The sequence below is a fragment of the Aotus nancymaae genome, unplaced genomic scaffold (assembly GCF_030222135.1).
Source record: "Aotus nancymaae isolate 86718 unplaced genomic scaffold, 86718_ANA_hifiasm-v0.15.2.pri h1tg000033l, whole genome shotgun sequence".
NCBI lineage: Eukaryota > Metazoa > Chordata > Mammalia > Primates > Aotidae > Aotus > Aotus nancymaae.
In genome coordinates this window covers 10,107,142-10,129,843 of record NW_026988447.1, presented here as the reverse complement: position 1 = coordinate 10,129,843, position 22,702 = coordinate 10,107,142, and the positions used below count along the sequence as shown (strand labels likewise).

At 33.7% G+C, this 22,702-nt stretch overlaps 1 protein-coding gene across 4 annotated transcripts in view; it reads left to right on the top strand.

Annotated features, from left to right (window-relative positions):
• The window catches only part of GRIA2 (glutamate ionotropic receptor AMPA type subunit 2), a 142,426-nt gene that overhangs the window by 70,185 nt on the left and 49,539 nt on the right, over nt 1-22,702 (top strand). For all 4 annotated transcript variants that reach the window (XM_064383791.1, XM_064383790.1, XM_012448485.2 and 1 more), the window contains exons 3-4: nt 12,736-12,975; nt 20,857-21,053. In XM_064383791.1, coding sequence (XP_064239861.1) covers nt 12,736-12,975; nt 20,857-21,053 — 437 coding nt within the window. The remainder of the gene's footprint in view (nt 1-12,735; nt 12,976-20,856; nt 21,054-22,702) is intronic.

The following is a 22,702-nucleotide window of genomic DNA, read 5'->3' as shown; positions in this document are numbered from 1 at the left end:
TTCATGACATAATGTCTTAAGGAATGGGCAACTATCTAGTGGCTCTGAAGACCTGGATAGTGCACATTTCAGTATTGGTTTTTTTCTCCTGCTTTGTTTTCACCAGTCACATTTAATTTAGACACCTTAAATTGACAATTCTGCAATATACTCTGTTATTTATATACAAAAGTGCATGTGTTCTCTAGAACAGGACATTCATTCATTTAGATACCTTCAAAATGATGGCTAACTGAATTTATATGTGCCTATTTTCGTGATCACATGCAGCTGAAATAACTTATGGTGTAAGCATATTATTAATATTTTCCCTCGAAATTAGCTTTCATCTACTCATTCCAATTTTCTCCAGGTTTCTCTGTCATAGAAATTAAATATTTATTAGAATTCTAATTTCCGCAGAGCTTCATGCTCTCTCTTTCCCGAATGCCTCCTTTTCAGCTGTTCATGTGTTGTCCACTTCCTTTCTCCCTCTCAATAGTTGAGCTCCATCTTCTGGCCTTTACTAATGACTAATTGTTGCTTTTCTATTTTTAATTTGCCTTGTTGTAGCTATGGTGGTATATTGAGAATATGCTATGAATAATTATAGAAAAAAATGGAAAATAACTAAATATTGATGTTATGTAACTTGCAATACATTTTCTCCTGTTTCTTATTGTCTAAGAACCACAGAGTAAAACAGAGAATTAGGGGAATTATTCACATAATCTATGGGCTTTTTAAAAGCCCATCTATTATCAAAAAGGAAGAATTATGAGCTGCGTAAGAGTTTAATTATATGCATTGATCAAATGCATCAGATGATTCAATTTCTCAATTTTCATTGCACAGATAACATTAATTGCACAGATCCCATATTAATGGTATACTATATAGTTTATTATTTTTATTAGAAGTACAGTAGAACTGCAAAACTAAGGAGAAATGTTTTCACAAAGTGAAACGTTCCAAGAGTGAGTAGAGTAAAATTCTTACAAAAATAATTACTTTCTCACCTAGAAGAATCCGAAAGAATCAATCCAAAAGCTCATAGAACTGATAAGGGGATTCAGTAAGATCACTAGATATACAATTATGATTTGAAAGTCAATAGTACTATCAATATCTAAAATAAAAAATATAAAGAAAAATTATCTGATAGTAATGTAAGAAAAATATAAAATATCTAGGGATAAATCTAATGCATGAAAGATATGAATAAAAGTGTGAAACTACTGAGAATCATAAAACAGTTCTGAGTCAATAGTGATTGGCTATAAAGTTAATGCAGTGAATATTAATCTCTACCAATTAGTTTGTATTTCCATCTTATCCTAAGCAAAATCCTAAAAAAAAAAAACATGCAAAACAATAGCTAGGAAAGTTTCACAAAAGGACACTGACAGCAATAGTTATTTCCAAAAATGGGTAGTAATTAAAATACTTGTTTTCATCTTCACAAATAGGCATAGGCACATAAAGAAATGTAGCATATGATAAATGTGACATTTAAAACCAAGGAAAATCAATACAATTACATTAAAAAATTGGGAAATTGAACATCTATGTAGAAACAAAGTAAGTTTGGCTTTTACCATTCATAAAATCCAGATATTAATATTTGAAGAATTTAATGTAAAAGGGATTGTTAAAAAGTCAAACATCCCAGAATATTTTGAAAATCTTTGAATGGGAAATCCTTATTATACAAGACAAAATATTTAGGAATCATCAAATGAAAGATTAAGAATTCGATTACAAATGTCAGTATAAACACAGAAAAAGGTAAGAGAAAAATGGAAGAAAAATAAGGGCCTTACATATGAAGAAGACTAAAGTATATTAGAAATCAAAATTTAAAGGGTAACAATAGTAAAAAGAAGTGTGTAAAAATCTAGGAATAGATGATTAATAGAGGAAACCATAAAAATAGATGCACTTTCTTAATAATGATGGGAATCCAATTTTCCTGTTTATTAGTGATGAAACCAGCTGTGGAGTCAGGTTGCCTGGGTTGACATCCACTCATCTTTTTCTAGAGGTGATATCTGAGAAAATTACTTAACTTCCAAGTTTTTTCATCTCTAAAATATGGGTAATATTATGACCCATGTGGCTTTACAGAAGTACAGATTTTAAGTTAATAAATAAAATACACTAAGAGCATTGTGTGCTATCACAAGAGTACAAAAATGAAGATTTTCATTATTAAAACAAAAACAAAATGTAATTTTTACCAGTTAGATTAGTAAAAATCAAAATGATGAACATTATCAATTAGTGAATTACACAAAAAATAAAAAGTTATTTTATTGATAAGAAAGTAATTGCTACACTGAATTTGAGTGATAATTTGATAGCATGGAAAACCTTTTACCCAGCATTACATTTGACCAAGCAATCCTACTTTTAATAATCTGTTCCGCAGAAATAATAGCACATGTGCACAAAGATGTATGTACTCACGTGTTCACCACAGCCTTGTTTGTAATCACAAAAAATCGGAACAATCTAAATATCTTTCAATTAGGGAATGTTAATAAAATGTTGCTGCTACCTCCAAACAAGAGAATACCATACAATGGCTTGAAGAGTGAACTAAGTCTGTATCAACATGGTAATTTCCCTGTCATATATCAAAGTAAGCCACAAGACAATTGTTCTATGGTGTCCTTAATCAAAAATGTAACAAAAACAGAAACAAACAAAATCAACTCTTACTAGAATGATGGGCTAGAAGTACACCCCACATTATTTTTAATAAAGGTTGCTTCTGAGAAGAATAGTAAGCAAAGGGACGTTATATCCTTTTAATCAGTATGCGTGTTTAAATTTGTATAATAATGTACTTCTATTATTTTTGAAATGTGGACATTTAATTTAAAGTATTAAAATAAATGTAAGGGCCAAAAAATAAATAAGTTACTAATCCTTATTGAAAGGAACTAGTTTCACACCATCAGTTGTAACTAGGCTCATATGATCGAATTGGTGTTGCAGTGGAGTAGGGTGACTCTCAGGACAATGTTAGAGCAATGTGCCATGATCCCTTAGCAAGTGTGAATTCATAAGTTCACCAGGACTCAATGCATCAAGAGTGTGTGAATTCATTGTGCTAAAGATAATCCCTCCAATTTCTTGGCAATTTAGAGATATATGCTAATGGCCCAGAGCATTTTAGCATATTTATATAATTCTGCATTATACAATATTCAAAAAAATGTGTTCTTTGAAAATAAATGTATGTGGGTTAACACATAAGTACTCTGTCACATGCTTAAGAACCCTCTCACTTACCAACAAGTAAGCTGAGTAAGGAAGTTCTGTGAAACCTTCAGAAACTCTTTGATTCATTCAAAAGCAAGAGGGTTATCCAAGCTAATTTGAGGGTATCCAGACAGTAAGGTGATAAAGTTCTGTCTTTTTCTCTATTTCATTTAATGGATAAATTTTAAGTATAAATCTTATAGGAATTTGAACATTTTTCAGTTATTTTGTTTAAAAGTAGGTTTTATCACAAATGGTAAAGGAATTATTTAGACTGATATGTCATTGAATCTGTGTTGAATACATACATAATACCTCAGTTTTATGAATTCTAATTAAGATCAGACAAGAGATTGCAGGTGTTTTAGACATTAAGATCAAGGGTGGCTGTAAATGTGAAGAAGACAAAAAAAAATAAAAGAAAGCAGAGCAAGAGGAAAGGATAAGAAATATGAAACAAAGAAAAAGGGAGAGCAAGAAAAAGTAGTAGAACAAAGAGAAGATATTATTTAATTCTTGAAATTTATTGTATCTCACATACGTTATCCATGAGAAAGTATGTGATGAATAATAAATATCTACTACCTGACATGTTCTAGAATTTCTCTCTTTGATGTTCAGCCACACAGGCCAAAGTATGAGCTTTGAGGGCACGGAGACATTTGAAAGTTGAGACTTGCCAGCAGCACACAGCTGGCTGGTGTCACAGCAGGGATTAGACGCCAGGCCTGCAGACATTTATTCAGCCTGGTACTCTTTATCCACAACATTCAGATTTCATCAGAGCATAGAGTGCCCAGAACTTACGTAGAGCATGAATTGAGCAAGAATTTGCAGAGGATAGAACTGTGTGAATTTATGAAGAGAATATAAGTATCCCAAGGAAAAAGAATGAGACTATCTCTTGTGAAATAGCATCTGATAGAGCCAGAGGTAATTCTCTTTCATTTATGTGTCCAGAACCCATTGTTAACATTCACATGAGAATTATTGCCTATTACTGCTGGTTCTACGATTGCCTGCTATCCCAGATGATGAATGAAGCTGGAATAAATGTTATAGATTTTTTAAAGCTGTATATAATATGGGCAGCAGCAATAAACTTACACCATTTCACCTCAGTCAGCAAACATAACACGAAGGTCAGGGGGTAAATATTTGTTAGAGAGAAAGAAAAATGTATCATTACAGCTTCATTGTTTTCTAATACTGAGTGATGATGTTGCATCACATTTAACATTTCTGTGAAAAATTAGATCAACATATATGCAAAAGAGAAGTAATTTATCATCATAAATATTTGTATCTGGGCTATAGGGAAAATCATCAGTGATATAATTTATAGAAAATGTCACTGGGGTATATGTTTATTATGCTTTGCATTTCCTCTGAATCAGTTGGTGTTTGATTCAGTAGCTATATACTGAGTGTCTGTGCTAGGAGCTTTGCTGGGCTCTGGGGAACAGGAATGAACAAATAAAAGTGTAAGGTTTTAAAAATAAACGACAGTTTTGTGAGGGATGTTACACGGCCAAGTCTGGAATGGGAAATCCTTTCTGTCCATAGATAGGAAAACAAATCTGCCACAGTGGAAAAATGAACTTTAAAATAACGGCATTAATGGAAAGTAGATGGTTTAACTCAATTTCATCATAAGAAGAGAACATTGTATTTAACTAAATTTTGTGAGAGTAAAGGAATCACAGGTCTATTTTTATGATTTTCCCAAATTTTTACATGGAAACCTAACGTTACATGTACCATCTGTTACAACAATTATATTCTTTAGAGGAGTTAATATTGCTTTATAATAAATTTTAAGGCTTGAACAGTTTATTTGAATTACATAAATAAGACATTTGAAATTGTGGGAATTTTTCTGTATATTTTCATGTGCAAAATATGTTACTGGGCATATGTTCCATGCAAAGAAATTGGATGTCTGTTTCAGGCAAAAAAAAATCACCTCATTTCATTTAGGTTTCCAATTGCATCTTGCTCTGTGTACCTTTTCAGGTTAGTAACATCATCCCTCTTGGTATAAACTTCTCCACTTATAAAATGTATATGGAAATCCTAAAATAATAGAATTTCACAAATATTCTAAATATTGTATTTTCATACTAAAAGGCTTATTTTTTCCTATTAAGAGAACTAATTAACTACATTTCATAGGTAATTTTAAACTAACAGCTGTTATTTTGCAAAATGATAGCAAAAGATGCAAATACTGTTTCAGAAATACCCCAGTACCAACAGAAATAAAATTTTATAATAGGAACCCATTTTATGTCTTTGCTAGCCCATTGGTTCTGATTATATGTTCATTTGCAAAACACTTAGTAATTATATAATTGTGAAAATTTCTGATTTGGGTATTGCACAGAATACAAAAATTGTTATGGTTGGATTTATTGTCACATTTACCTAATGATTTATCATTTTTTTCCAGCACATCTCTATATATTGTCTAATTTAAACTTTAAAGCATTCCCATAAGGTAGACAGGAGAGGAATTAATATCCCCATTCAATAGATTAGGAAGCAGGCTTAAGATCAGTGACTCTTCTACCAGGTGCCCAGGAAAAGTATAGAGCTGGACTTCTGATTCAGGCCAGTGGGGAGGTAAAGGTAGGGTGCTAATGGGGTTCATAATCGGGGAGGATCATATTCAGTTGATGGTAAGGAAGGAACTCTTCCTGGAAGAATTGGTATTTATTAAATGACACTTATCAATTGCCTGCTGTGTACCAAGTACTTGACGGGCATTCATGGATAAATGGCACTTCATTCTCTACTTTCAATTAGCTCACAGTTTATGGGCAAACTAGACAATTATAATATAGGCTAACATGCAGAAAGACAGATTGCTTTAGAATCACATGCAGGAGCAGCTTGTAATTCAGACCACATGGAACAGGTAACACCTGAGCAAATGCTGTATGTGGTCTTCTCTAAGCAACTGCAAGAAATTGATGGATTTTAAGCAGGAGGGTTATATCTGCATAAGAGGAAAGAGATTTATTATGAAGGAGGCTTTTTGGGAGCTTATTGCAGCCATCTAGTCAATAGATATTTAAGGACAATATTAAGGCAATGTCATGAGAGCTGGGGAGCACAGATAGAAAGGTCAAATGGGCAATATTTGATGATAATTTGTATGCTAAGAAAAAAGGAAGAGAAGTCAGGAGTGATTCTAACATTTTTTGGCCTGAAGAGATGGGCTTGATTTCAACACATAAACACTTGTCTTGGGGAATTAATGACTTTTAGGCTAAAGGAAAATACAAGTAAAATCCTGGTGCATGATTCATAAATATTAATATCAGCATTAATTAGAATATTGAAACATAGGAAAGTCATGAGAGACTTACAGGACCAACACTCTTTTCAACTTATGTTTACTTTAAAACTTCCCGGTCCCACAATGAGGCAGGTAGGTAATATTTTTATTTTTTTTTCACAGATAACTAAGCTCAGACAGACTAGTAAAGTAACTTCCCTAACCAACCCAGGTAGAAAATGGCAAAGCCAGGATTCAAACCCAGTTTGTTCTCACTTTTAGTGCTTAGAACTGCTGTTTCTGAGGTCAGAGCCTCTCAAGATTCTTGAAAACAGAATAATAATGTCTCTGTGATATTTAATTTTTGAGATTAAAGTATATGTGTTTAGATGTTATAAAACCATGTCGTTTCGTGTATTTCCTTTTTTGTTCTAGAAAGCTCAAGCATAAGGTCATGAAATAATTGAATATTTTACTTAAAAATTATACCAGCAGGGAAATAAATACAAAATAATCACAAAAATAAATACATTATTGAAAAATTGATAATATGTAATATATTTACAGTATATGTTTTTCTCAGTAAATAAAGGATGACAGCTGGGTGACAATGAAGGTTTAGAAAATATTTGCCTAAGAAGTCGAATTTGACCTTGTTAATAGGGATGAAACTGCTACAAGATAGTGTTTGAAGAAAAAGAAAAACAATTGGAAGACAGATCTTTGAATGATGCCTTTATGTTATATGCTTTAGGAAAACTAATATGACAAGAGTATAAATTAAAGGAAGGAGAGAGATGAGGAGGGTCACACGTCAGAACCAAGGAGAAAGAAAAGGAAGGTGAAGATGTAAGAGATGCTTAAGAAGTACTGTTACACGAACTTCATATGAGTGGGGACCTTACCTGTTGTGCTTAGTACCGTCTTCCCCAAACCTAGATCAGTGCATAGTAGGTTCTTAAAAGTGCTTTGTAAATGGGCAGCGAAATAGAATAAAATTTAGAAATAGAATAAAATTTAAATGGTGGTGGATGGCACGCATAGGACAGGGAAGAGCAAGAAGGTCATTATTCTGAACTATTGCATATAAATGATGGCAACAGTTATCATGCGTGAATAGAAAGGGAAAAATCAACACATACATGTGGTTCATCAAATAAAATAAAGTATTTTTACCCTGTTTTTATGGAATTCATTGGAAATATATGGTATTAGAAGTTTCTCTATAATGAACTGAGGGACACTGGAAGGGGACAGATTGAAGCTAAGCTTTTTTTTTTTTTTTTTTTTTGAGAGAGAGAAATAGTTTTCCAAAATTGATAATTATGTTTTATCAAAAACGACTGAGTGTGGAATATCAAAGCATAAATAAAATACCACTTTTTCCTGAATCAGATCATAATACTTAACCTGTTTGCTGTGCATTTTCTAAACTAACACTGTGCTTGTCATGCAGATAATGTACAGTACATTTTTTGGTAAATTAATAGTTGCAGGAGACAAATGGGATAATAATGAAGGCTTGGGAAACGTGTGCTTACACACTGAATTTGACCTTGAGGAAAGGGTGAGACCACTAAGAGGTAGAGTGAAAGAAGAGAAGAGAAAACAATTGGAAGACAAATCCTTGGAGAAGGTCTTCTTAATTTAGGATGTAGGATAAAGATAAGGCAGTGAAAGATAATTAGAGAGAGGAAAATACCAAGATGGTATAATTTTACTTGGCAGCAATGTGAAAAAAGAATTAGAAGAAAGAAAGACTAGTAACAGTGGAAAGAGAAAGAATTTCAAGAGGCAAATTCTGGTTTAATAAATTCAGAGAAGCTAAGAAAGCTAGATCCCAGGAAGAGATGATTATTTTTAGTTACTGGGAGATCCTTACTAAAAGATGATAGAGAACTTTCAGTACTGAAGTCAGGGTCAAAGTATGCACGGGGTTAATGTCAGAAGTGTAGGAAAAAAGGAGAGAGGTTTTCAGTGGTTTCCATATTTTGATGTCAGAATTCCTTGGTGATGCAGCTTTTACCAGTTTTTGTTCAAACTGCAAAGAAGCTGTTGCCATTTCTGCTTATGAAGCAGACTATGCTGATTCATTGAAGTGAATGTCAACTTATAAATATAAAATATGTAAAACAAAAAAAATCATGCTCAGTTCTTCTCCCTTTCTACTCAATAACCATGCGAGGCTATTTAGATTTTGTTCAGCATACAGACTTTATCGTGTATGCTACATTAGCAGCACCAATGAGCAGAATGACCTAAGAGAAAAAGATGTGTGTTGGATGCACCATCAGCATTGGCTTATATCATCTGGGCTTGTAATAAAATGTGAAATAATCAGCAAGTTACTTACACCCAGGAGATTATCATTTGTGCTGTTTGACCTAAAGAGTCTTTTAGAAGGACGTGCCCTTTGCTGAGTTTCTCAAAGTTGATTTAAATATTTAATTACAGAAGTCAGTGAGAGCATCTTTATCTACTCCTTTGCAATCCAGTTTGTCTCAAGACATAAACACAATTCTAATATTAGTCAGGATAATCATTGAGAAACTTAAAATAGTGTTTCATGGTGTAATTGTAAGGGTCATGAAGCTGGAGGTGAAATTGTGTGGATTTCTGTTTCTTTGTCTCCCTCCAGAGATGTCTATATGGGATGTTGGTATTGTCTAACTCATTTTAGAACATTGTCTTTGGAATGATTGTTTCAGAGTTTAAGACAAGTTATTATGGATGGTCTTGATTGTAGTAAACCTTCCTCTATTAGAGGATGGATCAAAGTTAAGGAAATGGCTTTAAATTTTGGAGGCATCATTAGGGAATAAGGTAAAAATGAAAATGAATAATTTCACTTCTAATGAAGTAGGAGTAATTCCAAAATACTGCAACTAATATTCTTATGAAAGGTGTCAGTTGGTTAAATTACCTATGCTAAACTGGGGGAAGCATCAATATTACAATGTGAACAGTCTTGGATATTTGGGGATGATGTATTTGAAGCATAGGGCTAAGTTTTTCATCTTCAGATGGTTACTACAAATGAGGGAAGCAAAGCGCCTTAGCTCAGGTCAGCATTTTGATGGATTTGATTGATTCCTGGTTGTAAATCTCAGTGGCATTCTTATCCTGCTTAAGGACAGAGACAGTGACTGCCCTGAAGTACAGAGAGGGAAATGAGCACTGTTGGCAGAATGGCTGTTAATTGTATGCGTAATCAGGAGACATAGGAAAGAAATATCCAGAAAAATAAGGACATAGGCAAATAGACACTTGAGAAGTGCCATGAAGAAATAAAGGATAAGAGAAGAGGGTTGAGGAAACCACAGAGAGTCAGGGGAGAAAGGCTATTGCTGTAGGTTCATTGGAGAATTAGCTGAAGTGCCCAGGGAAAAAAAGGTGTCTTCTGAATTAGGTGGATTATAATTCTTTATGAAGTTTTGTGCAGCTTGTGCCTGTTGTTGGGTCAAAGCCAGTGTTTCCAGATGGCCACAATAACCAGGAGGTCCCTTGACAACTCACTCCAGAGCCTAAAACAAATTGAAAATGAAAGGTATGTCTCCTTATTAAGATTGTCTGTGTATTCAAACAGTGGCATTCTTTATCAAGCATTCTGCTGATGCTGTGTCTGCTGTTTCCATCACAGAAGCTATTTCACTTAAGATGAGAAGAGGTCTCATTAATAAATCATATTGCATGATATTCCTGTAGTACCTGGATGACATGCCCACACTTTGCAGGAAGTGGAATTAAATAGGCCCAGAGAGAATTTTACAGCAAGTCTTTCTTTCATGTGTCATTTGGAATCATCAATTTCTGAACAAATTTAAGATTTAAGATACACCTGTCAGTAGACATATGCTTATGTATAAAATAAGAAATCACTGAAGAGTTTTTCTAGATGAGATGAAAGCTACTTTTTATGTATGTGAATAAAGGACATAGTTATCCAATACACTAAAGGTTATTTTCAACTCTGTACCCAGACAAGAACAAAAAGTATGGGCATGAATAAAAGACAGTAATCTCATCTTCGCCTAATGTTAAGGTATGAAAGAAATGTAATGAAATGCATTCAGTTGCTTTGTGAAATATTTCAGTCCACTCTGCAGAAGACTGGTAATAAAGGATATGTCAATTTACATATTACATGGATTTTTGGCAAATAAGGGCCACTTAAAGAGGCAATCTTGCTTTCCTTTCGATTCATACTATACAACAGTTACTAAACATCATTGCATATTATTTTTTGATTGTCTAGATATGGCAATTAGAATATGTACATATTCTAGCAATGCTTACATTCATGAAACAAATCTATTTTTTCTACAGACCATCTATTTTTGTGAAGGAAATACAATTACATAAGATAAGGTTCATTTTATTTCTCAAAAAGGATTAATTAAAAGGATGGTAGATGTTATGTTCTAGGTTGTTAGATTGCGATACTGGATGACTGTTTTCCATTCCTTGGATTGAAGTGACCCCAAGATTGAGAAATATCAGCTATTTATTTATTTAAAGCCACATAGTTGACTTTACTAGTGGCTTTAAGCACTGTTCTGTGGATGGTCAATGCTCTATAGAGCATTACAGGGGATCAGTCTTGGACAAAGTGCCCCTTTTTTCTCAGAGTTATTACTGGATTTATGTTTCAAAAGATCATTCTTATTATATTGTGAAAAATTGAATAGAAGGAACATAAGTGGAGGGAGGAGGACAGTTGGGTAGGAATTTCACTAGTCAGGTAAGATAAGCCAAAGCTATCTTTATTCATTAATTAAGAGTATGGATTCTGAATTCAGACTCCCTATATTTGAATGTAGCATCTAACACCTATGCAAGTGACTTTGGTAGGTCACTTAATAATCGTTCTACTTGTCAGTTTTTCTATCAGTAATTTGGAAATAATTATAGTTCCTAACTCAAAAGTTATCATAAGAAAGAAATGAATTAACGTACCCTAGAATATGCCAGGCACAGAGCAAGCACAGTGTTAAGTATATACTGTCAGTGAACTAGGATGGTTGGAAAACGGAGAAAAATAAGTGGTCCTTATATGAGTATATCCATGTGTTATAATGAGCATGACTTAATTATGGACTGACTTTGGGGGAAAGAGTGAAAGCAGGTATAGTGTCATATGCCATTCACTGGAAATAGAAATATTGAAAGAGGTCAAAGGAGTATGGGAGTAATGGGGAGGTCCAAATACAATGTTATTATTTGTTTAAGAATTATGGTCCTTAGCCAAAATATTTTGGTAATATGTAGTGTAACATAGAGGGTAAGTTAGGTCCATGTGGAAGATTAAAATTAAAAGTTCTGTACTTTATTAAACTGCTTCTCAACTGAGTAAAACAGTGTGACAGAAGTCCGTTTGTGGGAACATGTCTCTCTATGATGATGGGAGTCTGGTACCTATTTTGTCTTAAAGAGGTTTTGGTATGCATTAGGACTGTATGGAAACATATTAATTTTTTGATATAAAAGCATTGTAAATACAGTAAAGATTTTTTTTTTTTTTTTTTTGAGATAGAGTCTTGCTCTGTCTCCAGGCTGGAGTGCAGTGGCACAATCTCGGCTCACTGCAACCTCTGCCTCCTGGGTTCAAGTAATTCTTCCACCTCAGCCTGCCGAGTAGCTGGAACCACAGGCGCGTGCCACTACACCCGGCTAATTTTTGTATTTTTAGTAGAGACAGGGTTTCACCATGGCCAGGATTGTCTTGATCTCTTGACCTCGTGATCTGCCAGCCTCGGCCTCCCAAACTGCTGGGATTACAGATGTGAGCCACCGCGCCGCCTACAGTAAAGATTTTTAAAGGAATTGGTTTATGTAGGGAATGAGCTGTCATGAATGTGTATAAATCTTAGGTGACTACATTTGTTCTTATAGCTAATATTTTTTACTCATACATTTTTCATATTTGTTTCTAAAATATGTTAATACTTACAGAGCTTGTTAAACAATGATGCATGCATTTTCTTGTAACTAGAATAATTTTTTATGCTTTAGAATCTTTTAGATTCTAGAAATAGAATGCTAAGTAAATAAGTGCTCATCAATTTCAATGGATCATTAAATCTATATTTCTTACAATGTTAATTTTGTATTTTATATAAAAGTGCATTAAGTTTCCAGCAAATTCATATGATTATATGCCAATTTCAGTGATTTATCCTGTCTATTGTTTCTTATTCTTCTAGTCTGCTCCCAGTTTTCGAGAGGAGTCTATGCTATTTTTGGATTTTATGACAAGAAGTCTGTAAATACCATCACATCATTTTGTGGAACGCTCCACGTCTCCTTCATCACTCCCAGCTTCCCAACAGATGGCACACATCCATTTGTCATTCAGATGAGACCTGACCTCAAAGGAGCACTCCTTAGCTTGATTGAGTACTATCAATGGGACAAGTTTGCATACCTCTATGACAGTGACCGAGGTAAGTGGCAGTATCTCATCTCTTTGTAATTGGGCAAATTATATGCCTACACTTGACACTTCTATGGATGTTATAGAGCTAGAAAGTTGTGATAAAGCTCAAGGATCCCTTGGTTTAATTTTGCAGTGATAATGACTAATGTAATTTGAAACCTGGGAAACATATTTAGAGTAAAACAACAACTACAAAAGCTTTGTGTGTACAATTCAGAGATAGACTGTATCAACCCAATGCCCAAATATTTAGTTGCAACATAAAAAGCAATTTTTGGCATCAGCAGCTAAGAATCTATGATACCTATGCTACTAGTCCAGAGTGAATGAAGTGGCTTGAGTAAAATATAACTGAAAGATACAAATAAGAATGTTTATAGCAATGTATAGTTATTAAATATTGTTATATGCATAAGTGTTATTAGGCATTATTATTGCCCTTGTCTTAAAACAAGATTCGTGAATCTCAGAGAATTTAAAGTTTTTCTCAAGGTCAACCCACGTGTGGTACAGCCTAAACACAGGTCTCTGATACCAGACCCATGCTTTTGACACCATTCTGCATAATTGTTTGTGATGGGATGATTTTGAGTAGCATGCCAGTCTTGATTCATGATATTAAAATGTGTTGGGGGGAAGTACAACCTTTACCTTTCTCATATCCTGTGTTGTGAAGTTTAGTGTTAGCACACTTGCTTGATTTATGTCATAAACTCCCAGGTGTTCTTAACGATTCCTGGGTCCATAATTGGGTGTCAGTGTGTTTGTGTACTCCCTAAATTGTATGAAACATTTTTTTGGTGTGTGTGCTCATATGAATATGTTTTTTAGAAAGAGTAGCTGTAAATCAAAGACAAAAGGATGAAGGACCACTATTGTCCTAGTACCTAAGTTCCATGGTGTGCTTTCCTCAGCAGCTTGCTTCCTGGAATATTTATAGGTTCAAATGAAAACCAGAAGTCTGTTTCCACCAAGATAGGGCACCTTGTTAACCCACAAGGGCAGACAAGAAGAGAGCCAGCCGTCAGTCAATTCTCCATTGATCAGTTTGTAGTCATTTACTGCAGCAACCTCGAGTCAGGAGTGCAGGAGCTAGGTGTCTGATTCTCTTCCCTGTCTTCCTCATCCTGGGAATGAGAGCACTCAGTGGAGAAGCCAGTCAGCACTATACAAACTGAAAACAATTTGCTATGTCAGCAACTGTTTTCCCCTGCTTTGAGAAGGGAGTGCTTGGCTATTCCCATAGAGAATTGAAAACTACAACAGAGAACCATTTACAGTAAATATAGATTTCAATGTTCTGGATGTTTCAGAAGCACAGGTATTAATGTGATAAAAGGGCTTATAAAACTGAGCTTATTAAATTATTTTTAGATTTTCCTCTTGCTCTCTGCTAACTTCTTTAGTATTTTTGTTGTTGTTAAAGCTAGCCTGAAATCTGGGTGTATTCTCAATATCTCTTTCATCCTTGCATCCTATTGATGTGATTTCTACGGCCTAATTATATTTTATCTGTACACACTCTTCCTTTTCATTGCCATTGCGCCAGGCCAAGCCACCATAATGTATTCACTCCCTCATCTCCCCAATTCCACACTTGTTGTTCTTTAATCCATTTTCCACAAAGTGGCAGGAATTATCGTTAAATTTGTTTTTTTTGGACTTCATTACTCTCTTGTTTAAAACACTTCAATGGCTTCCCATTATGATGAGGATAAAATTGAAAAATTTTAGTTGGCTTTAGGGTCTTATAATATCCAATTCCCACTCAACTCTCCAATGTCTTCTGCTTTCTTGCTCACTCATTAAAGCTAAATCCATTTGACCTTCTTTCATTTTCTCAGATGCACCAAACTCTTTCACTTCAAATCTCTGTCCATATCACTAACCCTTATTCGTCCTTGACAACTGGGTTCATAAATCACTTCCTCAGTGATGCCTTTCACACTGTTATCTTTCAAAACAATCTCTTCTTTTCCTTCATAGGACTTAGGAAATTTCTAATGAATGGTGATGTTCATTCTGTCACTTAAGAACTGCCTATTGAGCCCCTGCTATATTCCAGGGACTGTCTTAGTTTCATAGGATAGTATGTTTTTCATGAAGGTGTGACAATAAGCTCCAGGAAGAGAGTGCCCAAGCTGTGCTCAGTGTACTGGACGTTCAGCTCATGACTCTGTACCCAGTAATTCAGATAATGCTAGAAACAGAGTTGATGTTTAGCAAATGGTGTTAATAAGTAAATGAGTTAAACATCTGTGTGCAGTATTTTAAGTTGAAGATGATTTTAGAAGCTAAATTTTGCTTGCAAAATTGAAGAATTGAATGATTAATTCTCTTTGCACTTTGACAAGGTTGATGGAGGATGGCATGTTTAGTTTAGGAACATACTTCACCTTCATCATTACCATCACCATTGCTCCCTCTACTTAAAACTGAACTTTTGAGAAAATTCAAATAGACAACAGCTGTATAAGTTTAAAAAAAGGGAAACGCTAGTATTTGAGGAGAGATACTCAGAAAGACAAGCTCTGAAATTAGCAGGTGAAGATGGATGGACTTATGTACTTGTGGAAAAAATATGGAACATTTTAAAATACTTTTATTAATACTTAGAAATATTAAATGAAAGTGAAGTGATAAGATAATCTCCAATTATTATATTGTACAAATTGATTTGAGTTCAAGTGCATCTGTTGAGATAAGAACACCAGAGTGATAATATTAAGTAATTACATAGTAAAGTCAAAATGACCTTATGGATACGTTTTCAAGGTGCTATCAAGTAGCTGTTGATGTTTTAATGTGAAAAGCATTACACTGGCCTTTTATCTGAAGTTATTTTCAGAGATAAATATGTCAGACTCTCATAATACTGGCAAATGACTTGACCTTTGTGTAATATTTTACCTGGCTCATGGAAATGGAATTTTTGCTATCCAATTTTTTCTTATTGATGACTTAATTTTATGGCTTTGCCATCATATTACATTTTAACAAGCTTATTCATACATTCAGTGTGTTAACTGTTTTTCCCCCGATTTGGTCCTAAAACTATTTCACTTATGCTTCAAAGTAGGCACCTCCTTTCTTTAGTGTCACATGATTTGAATAATGCACCTGTGTTCCCTTTATCCATATTAACCAAAGTTTAGAAAACAGATCCCATGGTTTCATCTTTCTACCTCTGTCTCTACATACCTCAGTTTCGAACGATTTGGTCTGTTCTTGGTGTGGCCCTCTCTTCACCTCCTTTATTATATGTGTGTGTGTGTGTGTGTGTGTGTGTTTTAGGCTCTAATTATCTTTACTTTTTGGAGAGTCTAGGTCAAGAATATATATTATTAAATTTTGATGTCTAAATGTGTAAATGACTGTTCTTTGGAATAGCATAGTGTCCAAATGTGAAAATGGTCTCCCAACATTCTGCCCTAATCACGAACTAGAAGAAAAGACTTAACATTGTTCTATGCTGCTTAATTTCACCATCCGTAACTAGTGAAATCCATTTCTGCTTCCTGGCTATCTGCCCAAATGCTGAGCAATAAGTCAAGAGACTATATCCCACTTGTAAACGATTAGGGACATGGATGCATGGATAGAAACTTCTTTATGTAGCAACATCTTTGTGTGAAACACTCTTTGACTAACCTAAGTTTACTGGTAAGAGGAGAGCTGCAGCTGTGCCTCTGGTGCCAGGAGATCTTTCAGGTTGCTGGTGTCTTCTCCTTACCCAGGATGTGGCAGCAGCCTGATGCTCCTTGATGACCCTTGATGACCCTGAAAGCTGCATACACTGACTCCATAAAGAGTACATAAATAGAACTTCAACACATTTTTAACAATAGAGCAATGAGGTTACCTATGTTAATGCATTCAAGATTATGTAATAGTTTTGTTTTTGATATATATGTTGTAAGTTTGAATCAGGATTTAATCCAAACGTGTTTTTTTGTTTGTTTATTGGTTTAATATCAACATGGTAAGATAATACATTTCTATAGACAGTAGATAAAAACAAAGTTAGTACTTTATATCTGTGTTTCTTGGTTTTAATTTTGAGCAATATTATTTGTCCCCTGAAGGGAAGGTACTTTGTCTGCAGTTCCAGGGAAACATCACGCATAGAACAAAAATGCTTTCAAATTATAATTTTTTTCCTCATATTCTTGAGAGAGCTGATCAGGGAAATATATGTTAATCTAATTTGGCCTAGGCATGCTGCCATGATTTAGTGATCATAAATATTAATTTGTATGCTTGAAAGAATAAGTACAGTTAATTTTAAATGAACAAAGAAAATATTTTTAAGCAGTAAGACATGGTTTAAATAATATGTATCTTTTGGCAGTAATCATTTTTAATTTCACCCTTTAATGTGCAAACTGACAGACTTCACCTGTGTATCAGGTGAACTTTTAAAGGGTTTGTGTATAGACAGGTGGCTGATGGCTTGTCTATAACTCAAAGTATTATTAATACTGGGTCAAGATGAGAGTATCACTGATTGACTAGTAGTAATACTTTGGGAGAATTTTAGGTAGATTGTCATTTTTGAATAGATTATACAACTACAACCAGTCAGTAACATAGGCATATGAAGAAGTAATGCAATTTATCATCATTTAATCTAGCCTGACCTCAAGTGATCTGCCCACCTTGCCCTACCAAAGTGCTGGGATTACAGGCATGAGCCACCATACTGGCACAAGTTATAAATTTCTTTAAATGTCTTCTTACTGATTTTATACATCATCTCTATATTCTTTTGCAAGATGAACTGCTGAAAATTTTAGATTTAGGATTACCGCTTGATGTAATCCATTTACAAAGTGTCATTTATATTTAAACTTTCCTGTAATATATGTTAAAAGTTGAGACATAATGTTAAGACCATCAGCATCTGAAATTTTGTTATGTAGTACACTTTATAATTAAATAAAACAAAATGAAATAAGCTATTTCAGAGAATAAGGGATGCTTACTGGTAATTGCTATGTAGTAATAATATGGATAGCACAGAGAGCCCATCCATGGATATAATGTCTTTAAGAAGGCGACAAGAGGGAGTTGAATCGTGACTGGATGTGGGAAAGTAGAACCTAGCAAATGGAAAATGTCTTAAAATTTAGATTTTTTTTTTTTCCTCTTACTTGTGGAGAAAACTGGATAGACTTAATGGCTGTTTTCAAGTACATTGATAGCTGTTGAACTGATCGTAATGACCAGCTGTGTGTATTCTGTCTCTACTGATGAAAAGGGAAGGATTTAATTGACCTATAGTGTATGGAAATCGTAGGTGATTTGTGATGTGTTTTAAAGATTTGCCATTGAAAGTTTTAAAAAAATGACAGGTGGTCTTTTTATATCATCCCTTGAGAAATTTATGTTTATTTATATCTTTTGCCAGAAGACTGGATGGAGGAAAGTAATTTCATTTTGCCTGAAAAAAATTTAACTTTTTGCAGCATGTGGTCCAATCTTTCGTTCTGAAATAAAAGTAAATCATTTTTAATGTTTATTATAAAATATTTTAAATAACAGATTAGAAAGAATGCTATAAAGATTCCCAAATACTCTTAATCTAGCTTTATTAAAGACTAGTATATGAACAATTTTGCTTGATCTGTAGCTCTTTGTTCCCTGCAATTATTTAGAAACAAATACCAGATATCCTGCCATCTCATCTGTAAATATTTCAGCATTTATTTGGAAAAAAATGATTCTTTTAAATATAACTGCAACAGCATTATTATACATAGACAACTAACAATTCATAAATATTATTTTTTTCCACTGTTTGTTTGAAGCAAGACAAAAATGAGTTCCATATATTGCAATTTGTTAATATAACTTTTAATACTTTCATAATATAATGCAGTTTCCCACAGTCTGGATTTTGATGATTGCAACGCTATGGTGTTTAAAATATTTCCTTCCATATATGCCCTATAACTTGGTAGTTAGATTTGGAAGCTTGATGAGATTCAGGTTTACATTTTCGGTATGAACGTAACCAACACTGAATAGGTATATACCTATTCAACACCAAAATAAGTGGTATTGAATATTATCATTCGGAGACATATATCTCTGTTGTCTCTCTTTTTGGGTAGTTACCAGCAGTTGATGATTGTTGCCTTGATTCATTAATTCAGTAGGTGTTACAAGATGGTGATAATTTTAAATCTATATTCATCCATCATCTATTAGCTGGAGTATTTCCAAAAATAAAGACATTTAATTCATTATTACCCTGAAAGTGGTTCCTATAGGAAATGCAGGAAAATGCTTGTTTTATTTTATAATTTACCAGTCTTCAAATGAATTAATTAGTTCCCTAGCATCCACCAAAGGCAAGCACATTATTAAAACATATTATCTCAGAGGTTTAAAACAGTTTATGTATTTAAGTAGTTTGCAGTTATTATTCTAATTAGTATTCCAATTAATATTCTAATTAATATTAGGACTATTTGAATATTGATTAGAGTAATAAATGCAAAATACTTAAATATATAAACTATGGATTTGAGTATTTTGTGTGTTTAAGTATTTTATAGTATTATTATACTATTTTATGTATTAAAGTATTTCAGATTAGCTCCTCTGTGCTTTGAGGTAATGCTGATGGTTTTAGAGATTTCCTTCACTTCTGGTGTCAAAATACGTTTTAGACTCATCTTGTACACTTTTTGACCAATATTGAATCCACAAAATTTTTCATGGTGGTTTTTCTTTTTTAAAATAGTATTCAACAAAATTGATAATAGACATTTTTTATAGCAAAAAGATTTAAATAAAATGTGGTATCTGAATTTAGGTTATGAAGAAATATGATCACATTAGGTGAATCCTACATTTTATTAATCAAATGGGACCAATATTCTTTTGAAAAAGATGCAGGCTTTTCTCAAATCAGGAAGATGATTTGCTGAGTTCTGGATTCATTCTAGAGTCTTGATTTTATGTTGTTTATTAAGTTATCAATAAAATGTTGAATTTGGTTCTGCTGTGAATAGTTGAAGGGATGTGAAAGACAAGTTTATGTGCCGTGTCTCCAAGTGCTAAGTTGAGGCTAAAACTTTTCAGGAATTAAATCCTCTTGTTGTTGTACCTCTTCGTCCTAAGTATGAGGTAATATGTGGACAATTAAAAAAAATTTCCAAGTAATATGATGCTATAAGCAAAGTTACTAACAGAAAAAGATTCATATTTAGAAAGAGAAGTAAATTTATGCTAGAGAAGTAACTGCCACCATCTGGTTATAGGTGACCACTTCAATCTCTCCAGGTTCATTCCCAGGAACAAATATATATATATATAAAACAGAATGCTGTTGAAGGAAAAAAATGAACCCAAACTGTTGACTAGAAAGCAGTAGGAGAAAATATAGCAGCCTCATAGAGATTATTGGCTATCTTCACATAGACTTACATAGATTCCTCTCACTGAAAATGTACTCATCTTTTTCAAAATACTAATATCAAATGACAGACTGTCATGTATGACTAAACAATTTTTTTCCATTCTATAAGAATAAGATATGTTTGTGATGCCATTCACTTAAAACAAAGGTATTAACATTACACTTTAGTAATATTCTAAAGAAGACAGCTGAGAGGGTTGAAAGAATAGGCTATTATTTTCTACTCAACCAATGACTCCTTTGGTCAGAACAGTAACATTTAGGTAATGAGTTTTTGATGTGAAGTGACATAAGAAGAAGTTGATAAAGATCATAGCTATAGCTTTTTTCGAAGAAGTCAACATTCCTTTAGTTGCACAACTATATCTGCCTTAAAAATATATTCACTGGCACTTTCATAACACAGTTCTGAGTTATTCACGTGTCTTTATCAGTCATCATTTTTCTTTGCCTTCCTAGGCTTATCAACACTGCAAGCTGTGCTGGATTCCGCCGCTGAAAAGAAATGGCAAGTGACTGCTATCAATGTGGGAAACATTAACAATGACAAGAAAGATGAGATGTACCGATCACTTTTTCAAGATCTGGAGTTAAAAAAGGAACGGCGTGTAATTCTGGACTGTGAAAGGGATAAAGTAAACGACATTGTAGACCAGGTTTGCCACTTTCTGTTTTCTAATGATGCCAGATATAGACTATGCATGCAGTGTCAGCATTTGCAATGTGTATTTGTGTTAGGTGCTTGAACAGCAGGTTTTGCTTTATGTTTTATGTAGTATGCAGCAAAAATCATCAATTAAATTATCTCTCACTTCAGTTAGCAATAGCAAATGGTCATCAATAATGCTGACACATCATATTAATCATCAAGTAAATTCGATATATAATTCCTGAATTTTATGTTTTATATGATAAATATCACCCTAAACTTTGATATTTTGATTTGAAAATTTTAAATTTAAATCTGGTGAATTTTTTGAAGTTAAAGAAATAGACATGTATTAAGTTAAAACAAGTTGAGTTCTAAGGGACAAGTGAGTAAGTCATGATTTTTTTTGAGATACATAGACTATCTATTCCTCCAGAAAGAGTGTATATTTATTTTTGCAAGATATATTTTTTCTTCTATTAAGGGACTTGTGTCACTATAAAAACATTGATTGGGAAATTAAAATATGTGAGAAGGACACATTTGGGCTGTGTTTACTATTTGAGAAGTAAACTAGATGCATCCCCTTGGACTGCTTGAAAGAGTACCATGATACCAGTGATAAGGATATTTTTATATATGCTTAGAAACTACCTTGCTTCAGTTTGAGATCTTCCAGGATAGGGGAGCCATGCAGTATTATCCTAATAAGACAGATAAAATCCACCATGATTTACACATAGGGTAAGTGACTAGGGATGATGGTGACACAGCATCATCGTCATGATTGACTGAATAAGGTCTCCTTTACTGGTATCTGAATCTCTTCCTAGCTGATAAATGTGTATGTGTGTTAGTATGAGTGTATATGTGTGTATACACATATGTACATATATATGTGCACATACATATATTTACACAGTTGACCCTACCAATATCCTACCATTGACCAGAAGCCTTACAGATAACATACAGTCAATAAACACATATTTTGTATATGTATTATATACCATATCCTTATAATAAAGTAAACTAGAGAAAAGAAAATGTTACTTAGAAAATCATAAGGAAGAGAAAATATATTTACTATTCACTAAGTGAAAGCAGATCATCATGAAAGCCTTCATCATCGTCATCTTCACATTGAGTAGGCTGTAAAGGAGGAGGAAGACGAAGGGTTGGTTGGTCATGCTGTCTCAGAGGTGGCAGAGGTGGAAGAAAATCCATGTATAAGTGAACTCGCATAGTTCAAACCCATGTTGTTCAAGGGGCAACTATATGCAATGTGGCTGCTAGTGCCTTAGAATACTGTAGAAGTGCAAGGAAAACACACACTAATGCATTAATGCACACACCAGTGTGTATTTTCCTTGCACTTGTACAGTATTCTAAGGCACTAGGAAAAAACTCTATTCATTAATTTGTTCAACACAAAACATTCTGCAAACATAAATGTTGATGAAATCCTAATAGATACATAATAATACAGGCCCTAAGACATACAAAATAGATCATTCACGAAGTATTGAATAACTGAATAGAACTAACTGTTATGCAGAAGAACTAAATGTTGTATGCCAGAGAGGTGAATAATTTCAGTAGAAAAATCTTGATTCCAGTCTCAGGAGATGAAGCTAAGATTGTTTTTAACCTGAA